Raw genomic sequence first — 15,719 nt, forward strand, 5'->3', positions numbered from 1 at the left:
CTCCCATGCGGAGCCCCCCTTCTACTCAGCAGGCTCTAAGGTATGGCTGCATACCCCACGTGTAGGGGCCGGACAGGTGTGGAAGCTAACCACCTACTAGCATGGACCCTGGACCGTGGTGCGGAAGATCTCCCCCTGGACGGTGCTGATCCAGGGTGGGGAGAGGGGCCGAGAGACGGTGGTTAATGTCCACCGATTAAACCCCTGGTGGGCGGCCCTGGTGGGGGAGGCACCTGCACTTGAGTACCCCGAAACCCCGGAATCCCCGCACCCCCCATGCCCCCCATACCTGATGGCTTCACGCCGTACATGGGCCCCACTAGGCCCAAGTTCCCAGTGGACCCCGGCCCAGCAAGGAGGCGATGGGCGAGGTGGCATCTAAACCCCTCTGCCCCTGAGTTTGTTCCCAACCAACGAATGCCAGAGAGCAGGAGGAGCCTCTGCAATGGAGACGGAGACCGCCGCAGGAGCCTCGGAAAACGAAGCCACCACCCACGAAACCGGCAACAAGGGCCGGGCGATTCCCACGGACTGGTTGGAGCGGCCCAGGCGAGCTACTCCGCAAGCACTGCCACTCCCCCCCTACCCCTGCCCTGAACGCACACACGCCGCGCACACACACGCGTAGTATCCCGGCGGGGCATCGCATGGCACCATGGGTTTTCATCAAAAGGGCCCTTAGGTGGGAAGTCCCGTAGTTTCCCGGTGCCAGATGATTGGCTGACCCCCCCAGGACAAATCACATTGCGCCCCCCCCCCCCTAAATTGGCTTAAAAATTGTATGGGTGCACAGAAGCTCACTGGGCCAGCCGCAATGAGTCACTCACAGCACCGGGGAGGGGCCAGGGTGAAATATTAAGTGAGCAGCGCAGACGAGATGAGGTCAGGGGGAAATCCTAGTGCACACTCGCAGGTGTGTATTCGCCAGCCGAGCGGCCTCCCAGATTAAACCGGCTGAGTCAGGGGTAAGGAATGCGGGCACAGAGACACTGGGCTGGAAAATAGCGTAATGTAATGCTCTAGGTAACGGCAGAGAAAAGTTTGAAAATCAAAAGGTAGGCACACGATTGGCTGTGCAGGATAACGTAACATAACTCTGGATTTTCGAAATCACAGGGTATAAAAAGGGGAGCCGAAAATGGTTAAGGGACTTCTGATCTCCAGCCGCTTGGTGACCCAGACCGACTCTCTGCCAGCCTGCCTCTTCGAGCCGCTCGCAGCATCCGTGAGATTCCAGCGAGTGCCGCCACGTGACCACGATAGACAAGGTTCTCTCCCATCTCCATCTCTCCGCCTCTCTCCGTGCCCGTGTGACACCGTGAGAATGGCTGTGAGGTACGTAACAGGGCACGTAATTCATATTCTTAGCTCTTTGGGTAAAGTCACGTTGAAGGGAAACAATAAAATAATCAAATATATATAACAATAAAAATTATCACGACGTTTCGACCATAACACAAACTAACACAGCTAAGAATATGAATTACTGCAGTCACGAAAGCTTTAAATCAAAAGGGCACGTAATTCTTTGGGGAATTGGGTAGTGATAGGATAGGCTCTGCTCACAGAATGTTTCCTCTGAGCAGTGCATGGTTTTGCGCCATGAATAAACGTTCACACAGAGCATCGGTGCAGTGTGATTTGTGTGTGTGGAGCGGCTGCGTGGGCGGACGAGCAGCGAGAGTGAGGGTAGAGCCGCAGCACGAGTGCTCATTAAAATAATCGCCTGCAGGTGCGCCCATGTTTGCACCGCTGCTGTAGTGTTAACTGTTGTGCGTGCGCGTGTTAGAATACAAACGTCAGCAGAGGCACGCGTGTTCGCGCCACCGCTATAGCGTTAGTCGTAGTGCGTGCGCGGGTTAGGACATAAACCGCCCGCAGGAGCACTCGCGTTCACGCTGCCGCTGTAGCACTAGTTGTGGTATGTGCGCGTATTAAAGTATAATCGTCAACAGCGACACGTGTGTTTGTACTGCCACTATAGCGTTAGTCATAGTGCGTGCGCGGTTTGGGATACCACCGCCCGCAGACGTGCGCGTGTTCACGCGGCCGCTTTAGAGAGAGTCTTTGCGCATATTCGTGCAGCCGTTTAACGCGAGTCTTAGTGCAGGCGCATATTAGAATCTGATCATTGGCAGAAGCGCGCCCATGCTCGCCACCGTGTGAGCCTTGGTGGTTGTGTATGTGGGCGTGGGCGGAATAACCCCGTGCAGCAGTGAGCCAGCTATTCAGCTATGTCCCTCAGAGGGGGCGCTAATGTGGGGGTGCCGATCACCCGGTCGGTGGGGGCCTGGCGGTGGCCGATCGACGCGGTGGAGGAGGGAGTGGAAGGGGCGGACGTCGCGCCCCACCTGCCCGCCGAGGGCGGTCGGGTGGACGTCGGCCCCCACACCTCTCCTGCGACAGAGGGCATACCTTGTTAATTCCCAGTCTAAATTATTATGCAGCTGAAATAACTGAACCTACAAATTCTGGTGAAAAGGGCAAACCGATTGTAGCGAGCTTAATAAGTTCTGGGCTAGCCTGGCTATGAAGCATCTAGTGAAAACGAACGAGACGCACGTTAAATTCTCCACTGAAAACCGCACCATAAACATTGCAGGGCTCTAGGATCATAATCGGGACATACACGACCATCTGTCCTTTGCTTGAAATCGGTGCACTTATTCAAGATCTGCTTAGGGGCCCATCCATTTAGTACGTACGCAAAAATCTGTCAACTTGACCCCTCCCCCCCCTCCCTGTACGCACGCTTACTTTTTACACCCCCCCACCGAATTCTATAGAACGGCCGATATTTAATCCACACAGCAACGATCAAGGATTCATAATATTAATGTGTTTAAGTCAACAGATAGTCCACCGCCGGCTGCATTAAATAATTAAGTTGCATACCTTGGCCACTTATTTTGCTGAGCTGCGTGATAGCTGCAGTCAGGGGTACGGTGGCATACAAGTGACACCTCTCCCACAGTCCTATTTCTCCCGGTAGTACTTGTTTGACAGCTGAAGAAACTGAACTGTGGCTCATTTGAAGGCCAATGTAGACAAATTATGATCGAGGCTTCACTCCCCCCCCCCCCCCCATTTCCTATGCTATGTACATTGTCAGTAGACCCCCAATACACAAGCGTACGCATTTGGGTTAACCCCCCTCCCCCCTCCATGCATACATACTAAATGGATGGCCCCTTATGTTCGGAGATTCACAATGGTTTGTTGCCACAATTTTTAATACGACAGCGACATCGTTTCAAGAGAAATCTATGACTCATAACGGAGAGCATTATGTCCTACGTAACCACGAGTTAAAAGAGCTGCTATTGCCAGAGCAAGGCATGTCCGTGGTTTTCACAATTAACTGGTGCATCATCACAGTTTAATTTATCAAGCACTGCCCTTAATAAGTGTTGTGCGTTTCCATGGACAAATAATAATTTGAAGCTCTTTGCCATTGTCAAAGCGTGTCGATGTAAATGTGAGGGCTGCATAGTAAGTGTTCGATGTAGGGGATAATAATTGTCATAACTGGGGTTGCGCACCAAGTTCCTACCCCACTGTATCAGATAGAGTTCATAATGAAACAGTCAGGGTGATTGATGGTCCAGCACTCACTGAGTCACTCGCTCAGGGGCAGTCTGTCACCTCCTACTATAATGTTTACCGTTCCCATTAACTTCATTCCTCGATTCCCCCATTCCATATTGAGTACTCAAGTCACCCAAGCTGCGAGACTGAGTCTACCAGACTGAGTCTACCAGACTGAGTGGTCTCATCCACATGGTGCTGAACCACCGCACTTCAGGACACGGCACTTCGCACTGCTCCACTTTGGAAATCCGTCCCCATTGTCTCATTTCCTCATCCTTGCTCAATCCAAGCAACGCGTGAACGCTCATCTATGACAACTTTGACAGTGCTCTTTGTTGCTGGCCACTTTGACGTTGTGGGCCTTCAAGCCTATGCTTAGCGACTGTGTTTAAAAAAAAATATATGATAGCGCAAAAATTCTGGTGATCAACGGTTCGCAAACACATAAATTGCTCTATCACCGTGGAATGTTAGCACGGAAGATCCATTCGAAGTTCCTGTGCAGTGAAGAGCTCCAACCTGCCTTAGCCATGAGTGGTCCTCGTGCCTTGTTGCCTCTGCGAAATTAACCTTGGGGCTATAAACTGATTATGAGCCCTACAATGCCACAGGGGTAATATTCTTTATATTTTATTATTAAATTAGGTGCAATTCCATTAATACTCGATTTATCTTTTAAAAGGCAGACCTTGTTTACCCAAGCAACGTGACACATGCTGTACAGTGAGGGTACAAAGTATTTGATCCCCTGCCGATTTAGTACGTTTGCCCACTGACAAAGAAATGATCAGTCTATAATTTTAATGGAAGGTTTATTTGAACAGTGAGAGACAGAATAACAACAACAAAAATCCAGAAAAACGTATGTCAAAAATGTTATGAATTTATTTGCATTTTAATGAGGGAAATAAGTATTTGACCCCCTCTCAATCAGAAAGATTTTTGGCTCCCAGGTGTCTTTTATACAGGTAACGAGCTGAGATTAGGAGCACACTCTTAAAGGGAGTGCTCCTAATCTCAGCTTATTACCTGTATAAAAGACACCTGTCCACAGAAGCAATCAATCAATCAGATTCCAAACTCTCCACGATGGCCAAGACCAAAGAGCTCTCCAAGGATGTCAGGGACAAGATTGTAGACCTACACAAGGCTGGAATGGGCTACAAGACCATTGCCAAGCAGCTTGGTGAGAAGGTGATAACAGTTGGTGCGATTATTCGCAAATGGAAGAAACACAAAAGAATTGTCAATCTCCCTCGGCCAGGTGCTCCATGCAAGATCTCGCTTCGTGGAGTTGCAATGATCATGAGAACGGTGAGGAATAAGCCCAGAACTACACGGGAGGATCTTGTCAATGATCTCAAGGCAGCTGGGACCATAGTCACCAAGAAAACAATTGGTAACACACTACGCTGTGAAGGACTGAAATCCGGCAGTGCCCGCAAGGTCCCCCTGCTCAAGAAAGCACATATACATGCCCGTCTGAAGTTTGCCAATGAACATCTGAATGATTCAGAGGACAACTGGGTGAAAGTGCTGTGGTCAGGTAAGACCAAAATGGAGCTGTTTGGCATCAACTCAACTCGCCGTGTTTGGAGGAGGAGGAATGCTGCCTATGATCCCAAGAACACCATCCCCACCGTCAAACATGGAGGTGGAAACATTATGCTTTGTGGGTGTTTTTCTGCTAAGGGGACATGACAACTTCACCGCATCAAAGGGACGATGGACGGGGCCAAGTACCGTCAAATCTTGGGTGAGAACCTCCTTTCCTCAGCCAAGGCATTGAAAATGGGTCATGGATGGGTATTCCAGCATGACAATGACCCAAAACACACGGCCAAGGCAACAAAAGAGTGACTCAAGAAGAAGCACATTAAGGTCCTGGTGTGGCCTAGCCAGTATTCCAGACCTTAATCCCATAGAAAATCTGTGGAGGGAGCTGAAGGTTCGAGTTGCCAAATGTCAGCCTCGAAACCTTAGTGACTTGGAGAAGATATGCAAAGAAGAGTGGGACAAATTCCCTCCTGAGATGTGTGCAAACCTGGTGGCCAACTACAAGAAACGTCTGACCTCTGTGATTCCCAACAAGGGTTTTGCCACCAAGTACTAAGTCATGTTTTGCAGAGGGGTCAAATACTTATTTCCCTCATTAAAATGCAAATCAATTTATAACAATTTTGACATGCGTTTTTCCGGATTTTGTTGTTGTTATTCTGTCTCTCACTGTTCAAATAAACCTACCATTAAAATTATAGACTGATCATTTCTTTGTCAGTGGGCAAAAGTACAAAATCAGCAGGGGATCAAATACTTTTTTCCCTCACTGTACATATATACGTAATTTTGTCGAGGGTAATTTTATAATTTGGGATTTCTTGGGTTCAGACTATATGATTCGCAGCCAAATTTGTACTTGTGTAGATAATACAGCACGGTGTTTATACCTATTTTTTCAGTGTACTTGGTGTTTTATGAATACTACTATTTATTATGATATTTATTTTATCAATTAAGGCCCACTAAGCGATACAGCTCTTTTTCAGTAGCAACCTGGCCACAAATGATAGCACAACGAAGTGGCTTATCGCAAGGAATTTTATAGCAGCTAAATGCTCTAAACACATGTTTCTAAATATGGAGGGAAAACCCAGAGGATCTGGTTTACTGGGCTCCTGGAGGAATATCCACGCAATGCAAACTCGTTCAATCTGAAAACTTGCTCCATTCTATATAAATAGCAACACATGGCGTGACCTAAAGTTGTTTATGATGCTCTGACCAACGTTTTAAATTATTATTGTAACGTATGTCATAGTTGAATGTTAAGGTCCTTCAACCATTCCAAGACAGCAGTAGACGCTGTGTGGAATGCAGCGATACTGCCAAGGTATGTGCGTAGATGGCGCACTCTATACTCTTTGGTTCTATTCGGTAAAGTCACGTAGATAAAAAATAAAACAACAAAAATCACGACGTTTCGGCCACAACACAAGTGCCCTGCATCAGGTGAAGGGACCGTGCTGTAGGAATTAAGAAAGTCAAGCCAGGTCGCGTCCTTTAAGCTGTGTGGGAGGAAACCAAACGCTTTGACAAAGGAATTAGCATAAAGTACTGATAGAGCACCTAACACGGGGGGAGGGGCATTTACAAACGTTGTTTTGAAGAGAAATAAGCTGCTGTGAATGTTTGGTATATCACTACTTGGATAAATATACTGTACCATTGAAAATTAGTTTAATGTTTGGTATGATTTAGAACATCTTTCCAATGATTGCCTAATTTGAAACCATCTTCTCGGTTGAAATTGTGTCTGTATTTGTAAATCTGAATTGCCTCGTGGACAAATCTCTGATGATAACCTATAGGTTTGCAAAGGACCTTGGTATCGGAGAACACTATATCGTGATCACCCACAGCGTTGTAACAGTGGTTAGCCACGGCACAAAGAATCCATTCTGCCGTGTTTCAAATCTGATTTGTCCTCGCGAATTCGGTCAGAGACATGTCGCTTCGTCTCCCCGATATAGCAATCACCACAAGTGCAGCTCAATTTGTAAACCCCGGGGTACTGTAAGTTAGGAATGACATCCTTCACGAATGGGATCAGGTCACGGATTTTGTGTACTGTAATGAACCGGACCAGGATCTTGTGTTTGTTTAGAATTTTGGAGATCTTTTTAGTAATGCCTGCTATATATGGTAGTGTGATGGTTTTGACCGGAGTATCAAGTGGTTGTTTCTGTATGGAGGGAGAAACAGCTTGGCGGATGGTACGGTCAGACTATCCGTTTCTCTTGAGGGCCAGGTGTACATGTTTTAATTCACTGGTCAGGTGGTGTTGGTCCGAAATGCAATGAGCCCTGTGGTATAACGTTTTGATGAGATAATTATTTTGAGTTGGGTGGTGGTGGGAATCAGGCTTCAAGTAGGCATCTGTGTGGGTGGGTTTCCTGTAGACAGAATGCCCCAATGAGCCATCAGGTCTCCTCTCAAACAGAACATCCAAGAATGGTAGCTTGCCATCTTTCTCCACTTCCATGGTGAATTTGATGGTGGGATGTCTGGAACTGATGTGGTGTAAGAAAAGGTTCAAAGCTGGGAGGCCATGTGGCCAAATGACGAAGGTGTCATCCACATATCTCTTCCACAGGGAAGTTCTGAGGGTGGAAGTCTGGATGGCGTCTGATTCAAATTTCTCCATGAAAACATTGTCTATCACTGGTGATAAGGGTACAGTATATTTATCCAAGTAGTGATATACCAAACTTTCACAGCAGCTTATTTCCCTTCAAAACAACGTTTGTAAACTCCCCTCCCCCCTGTGTTAGGTGCTCTATCAGCACTTTATGCGAATTCCTTTGTCAAAGCGTTTAGTTTCCTCCCACACAGCTTAAAGGACGTGACCTGGCTTGACTTTCTTAATTCCTACGCTGTCTTCGTGACAGCACGGTCACTTCACCTGATGAAGGCCACTTGTCTTGTGGCCGAAACATCGTGATTTTTGTTGTTTTATTTTTTACCTACGTGACTTTACCGAATAGAACCAAAGAGTATGGATCCTTGCAGTCACGAAAGCTTCAAATCTAGATGGCGCACTCGTCGGTGATGCGTACGATTGTTTGGGCATCACGACAGTCATACATTGGTGAATCTTTGATTTCCATTAATGGAACACAGTGTACGCATATCTCCCATTCTGCATTCGAGAATCCCAACACTTCCACGGTGGGGTCGTCAATAATATATACAATGCACAATGCCAAATACACTCAGCGAAATGTCACCCATGGTCTTTCTTTCTGTTTTAAATAATGAGCGCCATTTCCCAATTTGTTCACTCATCTGTTATATGGCAGCGTTAATGAAGACAGTTGCAAGGAATCTTAAATCTGGTCACGAGAACGACAACTCAAACTTTGCCGTCCAATGAGTGCTGTCTCAGTGCAAAACTCACTAAATATTCATGACACTCCATTGCGAGCCAAGAATGGCAATGGCAAGAGGTGAGATATAACATTAATCATGAATAATTATGGTACCCAATTAACAACCACCTGATGAAATGTGATTAAGGCCCGGTGTGTGTTGCTGCCAGCTTAAATCTTGGATGCCCTCCTCCCGAGAGACCCATCCAGCTGGTGTACTTACTCTCTTCAAATCTTAACTAATCGGGGGGTTGCTTCCTATGGCTATCCGTTTTGCAAGCATTTAACAAAAACCTACGCCACAGGACACAATATGGAAAACCTTGACTTAAAGCTTTCATGACTGCAGGAATTCATATTCTTTCAATCTTTCGGTAAAGTCACTACGACATTTCGATCGCAACACAAGCGGTCGTCAATCAGGCGGAGAGACGATCGCTTGTGTGATGACGACCGCTTGTGTTGCGATCAAAACGTCGTAGTTTTTTGTTTATTTTATTTTTATTCATTTGAACCTATCTACGTGACTTTACGGAAAGACCCAAAGAATATGACAAACAGTAAACAAATAACCGTGGGCCAAACGGGCTTACTCACCATGTTAATAGCTGACACTGGGCCGATGCTGTTGACGTAGATGTCCGTTTCCACCGTAATCGGCTGGACTGTCGCAGACGCACACCGGGAGATATAGTCAATACTCGAGAAACAGGATTCACCTGACAGTTGAATGTATTTGCAGTACGCCGGTAGTGGTGCACGGTATAACAAAAAGAAAAAAAAATAACAATAATTATTTAATTTCCCGCGATTCGCAACTCCGGTCAGAAAATCTTGTGGGGTGGTGGTGGTGCGTCAAAATCTGTTCTCGTGATGTGGAAGCAGTTGGAAGACGAATGTTATGAGCAGCTGAACACGAAGCTTCAGTGTTGCCATATAGCAGCGCCCAGCCTGATGATGTCCCCTGTTCCAAAGGCAGATTTGACTCCTCGTGCCCGAGACTTGGTTGGGCGGTCCCTCGATTCAGATTTATTTAGTCTTAATAAGACTGAATAATTCATAATAAAGGTTTTTGGGTTAGATCGCGTTATTTATAAATGTGTCGTAACCCTCCACCACCCGACACGGCCAATCAACAAAAAAAGTGTCACGTTGACAAAAGACAAATAATTCACTACTTTAGCCCACCGGTGTGTTTAAGAGTGAATCCACAACATTTACAGTTTGAGTACGCCGTTTCGCTGGTAAATACATCCAGCATCATCGGGCAATTCGCAAGAATGGTAAAGCCCTCGCTTGCTCCCGGTTTTATATGGAGCAGCAGGGTGACGTCATCATTTAACTCATATCAGGTGCAGTGATTAGAGGCGGATGGGGGGGAGGTATTGTAATTATATAATCGATTAGTAATCAGTCAATGGTTATGATTAGTAATGAGTTGTAGATTAGTAATTAGTTGTAATGTGTGTTAGTGATTATATGCTATGTTAGTAATCCGTTAATTAGTATGTGTTTCCCCTATAAGGAATTGTAATGTGCATTCATATTCCTAGCTCCCTCTGAATAAACCTTCAAATTGCATAAAACATGGCGACTGGATCAATTAAATATCGATAAACAGATACATTTTGTCATTTCAAATTTAGATTTTGGACAGTTTTATGAGGACCAGTGTATTATGCTGCACCGGTGTACCACCAATAGTCCATTTACGAACGCAGGCACTGGTGAACACCACGATGTTTATATTGCATGCCCCATGAATTCATGTTGTACAGTACAACGAGAAAGTAAAACGTAAAACAGAATGTGGTTTGCACGATAATCCTATGGCATTTTGGCAATCTCTGCTCTAGAGACGGGCCAATACCTAAAGCGTTAGCTTCTTACAGTATATATTTTCGCATTTCATAGTCATTGTTTATAAATTTAGATATTAAGGATTTATTTCAGCTTGTTTGAGGATATGCGTTTCTTGAAATATATGTACGTGCATATACGTACACTGAATATATTTAAAGGGTGCCTCAATACATCTGAACGTGCATTAATGTACTTACAAAGAAATAATGTGACCAATACTCCAAGAGCTTCCATATCTGCGTAGAATTTGACTATTATCCCCTTAATGCTTAAAGTAGAAATACCAAACATTTACCAAACATCTCAATCATGGTCGCAAAGGAAAACATGTTGAGACCCGCTGATGCTTCACATTGACACCCACACACACGTAGTGTTCGACACTGCAACGCACCGACATTTGTTTCGCAGCTTCATATAGCTCTTACTGACATGATTGCTATGGATGTTAACATCAGCCCTGTCTTGTTACAATTTCCCAGTGAAAGCAAAGGACTCTGGCATGCATCGTCCGTGGAAGCGTCCACTCCTGATTGAGCCATCAAGCGTGGTTTGTTCACTCGACACTTGTGGCGGCTTTGCCATGCGCGGATCATCGACCATATACAATTGAAACCTTCCCAGTGGGTGTCACCGAGGAGGATGCTCTTCGGCGTTTTCCTCGGGAGTTAGGTAAAGTGTGAAGAATTAAAAAAAATTGAGGCAATATTCACATGGCGATTTATCGCTTAACACTTTTCTGGCGTGAAATTATCATCACAATCTTCGGCGGCGCATGCAATGGACGGACGCAGCGCCATTCCGCAACAAGTCGCCACAGACAATCGGCATCGGGGGGTGGGGGGAGGGCCGGGGAGAACGGGGACCTCGCGCTGTGACGTCGGCCACATGCACGCGTGACACACCAAGCCGACCAATCGGGTGCCGCCGCTCCACTTCACGCAATGAACTCATTCGCAATGAATTCACTGGCAATGAACTTAATCACTCACAATGAACTCACTCACTAGCAATGAACTTACTAGCGATGAACTCACTCGCAATGAACTCACTCACTCGCAATTAACTTACTCGCAATGAACTCACTTACTCGCAGTGAACTCACTCGCAATGAACTCACTCGCAATGAACTCTCAAGGGTGCGAGTTAGTGCTGCGTGAAGGCAAAGGCAGTGTTAATTAAATACGATGACTATGCTATTTAAAAAAAACATGATTGCGGTTTTATAATGACGGTGGCGATTAGTTTAATTTAAGATAATTGATGATGCTGCTGCAGCTGATTAATGGATTGCCAACACTCAATCCAACGAACCACGCCAGGGAAACACCCGCCAACCAACCCTTTACCCACGATGGTCCACCAACTCTTGCCTCTGAATTCCTTGCAATAAGCCACCAACGATGTGCAATGCGCCGCGCGACGTAACGGGGGCACCCATTTGAAATGCAGAGACGTCTGTGGAATCGTTGTTGTCATCCTTACTTAAGCGGGAGATGAAATAAACCCACTGAGACGCATGAAACGGTGTCTCTTGCAAGAGCGACCTGGGTGGCATTCACAATTGAGGCGATATGCTCTCACACACACGGGCCAGCGTGCCCTCTCAGCAAACCCGCTCAAAGCCACGCCGCACCGTGTGATTGATGCAATTCTGCACGATCATAATTTAGTGACGAGGATTTGTTTTTGATCGAGGCTGCCCCCCTTCACGCCGAGGCATCTCACATCGCTTCTACATCGCATTTCATCTCAACACACTGGAAGAGGATCCCCGCAACCCCAGTGGCAGCTGTCCCTGTGCGGCACAAGATGACTCAGCACCTGGCCTGCGAGCTAAGCATTTGTCTGTCGGTAGGGGGCGGTGATTGCTGCTACTCAGTGTAATCCCAACTGAGTCATTTGAAAGTGATTTTTGTTTTTAAATGTGGATTTTTTAGCACGAGGTGCAAAATTGTCTACTCAAATCAAATAACACTAAAAGTTTTTTTTTATTTTATTTCTGGGATTCTTTAAAATCCACATGAAGCAGATGGAACATATATTTATGGTTAATACAACCGGAGTAATAACCTGGGCGCAATGATAGCGAGATGATAACTACCTCGCCTGGTATGCATGACGTCCGTGGGTTCGATCTCAACCCTGACACCTGCTGTATATTTGGAGTTTGCTTGTCTCTCTCCCCGAAGTTGCGAGGATCTTTATCCGGGTCCTCCGGTTTTGTCCCCTCCACATTTAGAACCAACATGCGTTTAGAGTAATTGTCTGCGAGAAATTCCCACGTGATAAGCCACTTCATTGAGCTATCATTTGTTGCCAGGTTACTTGTGAAAATTAACTATATACAGCGAGGGAAAAAAGTCTTTGATCCCCTGCTGATTTTGTACGTTTGCCCACTGACAAAGAAATTATCAGTCTATAATTTTAATGATAGGTTTTTTTGAACAGTGAGAGACAGAATAACAACAACAAAATCCAGAAAAACGCATGTCAAAAATGTTATAAATTGATTTGCATTTTAATGAGGATAATAAGTATTTGACCCCCTCTCAATCATAAAGATTTCTGGCTCCCAGGTGTCCTTTATACAGGTAACGAGCTGAGATTAGGAGCACACTCTTAAACAGAGTGCTCCTAATCTCAACTTGTTACCTGTATAAAAGACACCTGTTCACAGAAGCAATCAATCAGATTCCAAACTCTCCACCATGGCCAAGACCAAAGAGCTCTCCAAGGATGTCAGGGACAAGATTGTAGACCTACACAAGGCTGAAATGGGCTCCAAGACCATTACCAAGCAGCTTGGTGAGGTGACAAAAGTTAGTGCGATTATTCGCAAATGGAAGAAACACAAAATAACTGTCAATCTCCCTCGGCCTGGGGCTCCATGCAAGATCTCACCTCGTGGAGTTGCAATGATCATGAGAACGGTGAGGAATCAGCCCAGAGCTAGACGGGAGGATCTTGTAAATGATTTTAAGACAGCTGGGACCATAGTCACCAAGAAAACAATTGGTAACACACTACGTCGTGAAGGACTGAAATCCTGCAGCGCCCACAAGGTCCCCCTGCTCAAGAAAGCACATATACATGCCCGTCTGAAGTTTGCCAATGAACATCTGAATGATTCAGAGGACAACTGGGTGAAAGTGTTGTGGTCAGATGAGACCAAAATGGAGCTCTTTGGTATCAACTCAACTCGCCGTGTTTGGAGGAGGAGGAATGCTGCCTATGACCACAAGAACACCATCCCCACCGTCAAACATGGAAGTGGAAACATTATGCTTTGTGGGTGTTTTTCTGCTTAGGGGACATGACAACTTCACCGCATCAAAGGGACGATGGACGGGGCCATGTACCGTCAAATCTTGGGTGAGAACCTCCTTCCCTCAGCCAGGGCATTGAAAATGGGTCGTGGATGGGTATTCTAGCATGACAATGACCCAAAACACACGGCCAAGGCAACAAAGGAGTGGCTCAAGAAGAAGCACATTAAGGTCCTGGAGTGGCCTAGCAAGTCTCCAGACCTTAATCCCATAGAAAATCTGTGGAGGGAGCTGAAGGATCGAATTTCCAAACGTCAGCCTCGAATCCTTAATGACTTGGAGAAGATTTGCAAAGAGGAGTGGGACAAAATCCATCCTGAGATGTGTGCAAACCTGGTGGCCAACTACAAGAAACGTCTGACCTCTGTGATTGCCAACAAGGGTTTTGCCACCAAGTACTAAGTTATGTTTTGCAGAGGAGTCAAATGCTTATTTCCCTCATTAAAATGAAAATCAATTCATAACATTTTTGACATGCGTTTTTCTGGATTTTGTTGTTGTTATTCTGTCTCTCACTGTTCAAATAAACCTATCATTAAAATTATAGACTGATCATTTCTTCGTCAGTGGGCAAACGTACAAAATCAGCAGGGGATCAAATACTTTTTTCCCTCACTGTAGCTCAGTGTGGACCTTACATGAAAAAAATAATAATATTTGAATCGCAAACCTCTAAAACAAGCGTTGATGTCACCGCCCCTACTGGACAAACTTCTCCACATTAAACTGCCACCTTCGCTCACTAGTTTCTGCTCCGCACTCCAAACTCACTTATTTTCCCTAGCATTAATCTCCACCTCATATCCGCCACCGTTACTTTTCCCTCTTCACATTCTCGTATGGCTCTCACTCATCCCCCATTCATTCAATCCATTCATCATCACCGACTGTCATCAATTTCGCTTTCACCGATTTCACACATCATCACAGATTTACCCATTGCTTCCTTCCATCTATTTCATTCACCTCTGCTCCACCACTGCATTGATATGTACTATTACTAATTCTGTGCCTTGAATAAGGCACTATATAAATTCGTTGAAGATAAGGTAGTATCCACCAAAACTTTTCGCCACCGTTTCTCAAGGCCGGATTTCCCACATTACTCAATGGCGGCATGGAGCAGCGGGATGGACCTGGGGGCGTCTCGGCTCAGAAACAGGAGGCACCTGAATTGCAAAATACCAAATGGATCCAATTTCTACGAAGCGGCCCCCACGTCGATGGGTAGAGGCAGAACAACGGACACAAAATAGCCACACGAATCGAGCGCACAGAGCGGAAAGCAAGCCTGCAGGCCCTTGTCACGGAGGGGATATCCGCGTTGTGTAAATATCAATACACTCTACGTATTAACAAAAATGCTGGTTATTTTTGTTTTTATAGATGAGAAATCCGGCATTCGCACCGATACCAAGCACTGGCATGCAAATGTGTGAATGTCAAGTATGCGAATATACTATCAGTTAACTTCTCCCACACACACACGCACTCACACCTGTATCATCATCATTCTCAGCGGGAACAATGGAGTTGGAAAATCGAGCAAAAGGGGGTGCAAATGGTTCCACAATGTTAAATGCGATTTGGCATATGCTGCATACAACTGCAATATATGAACACAAAACACTGCATATTTTGAAATATATATAGCAGCGTTGTAACTCGGTATGCAATTATATATTTTAAAAAACTCTTTGATTCCAATATATTGCACATGTACAGCTCTCTGCGTATCCTCTGCTGAATGAGGGCCTCCCCATACCACTGTAGTAAATGTGGGTTATTTGAGCAATACTTTACCACTCTGGTCAGTGTGGGTTGGTCAAGGTGGGGGGCACAGATGTAGGAGCATACAAGTACAGTGCAACAAATTTCGATTTAAAGCTTTCGTGACTGCAAGGATTCATCTTCTTTGGTTCTTTCGGTAAAGTCACGTAGAATGAGAATAAAATAATAAATTGATAAAATAAAATAACACAATAAAATTCTCACGACGTTTCGGCCA

General features: G+C 45.6%; 1 protein-coding gene across 1 annotated transcript in view; it reads right to left on the reverse strand.

Moving 5' to 3' along the window:
• Positions 1 to 15,719, reverse strand: part of LOC116943682 (gamma-aminobutyric acid receptor subunit gamma-2-like) — a 143,608-nt gene that overhangs the window by 104,460 nt on the left and 23,429 nt on the right. Inside the window, exon 3 of the mRNA XM_032956748.2 lies at positions 9,117 to 9,184. Coding sequence (XP_032812639.1) covers positions 9,117 to 9,184 — 68 coding nt within the window. The remainder of the gene's footprint in view (positions 1 to 9,116; positions 9,185 to 15,719) is intronic.

This window comes from Petromyzon marinus, chromosome 18 (genome assembly GCF_048934315.1).
Source record: "Petromyzon marinus isolate PM22_M1 ecotype Great Lakes invasive population chromosome 18, UKy_Petmar_22M1.pri1.0, whole genome shotgun sequence".
Classification (NCBI taxonomy): Eukaryota; Metazoa; Chordata; class Hyperoartia; order Petromyzontiformes; family Petromyzontidae; genus Petromyzon; species Petromyzon marinus.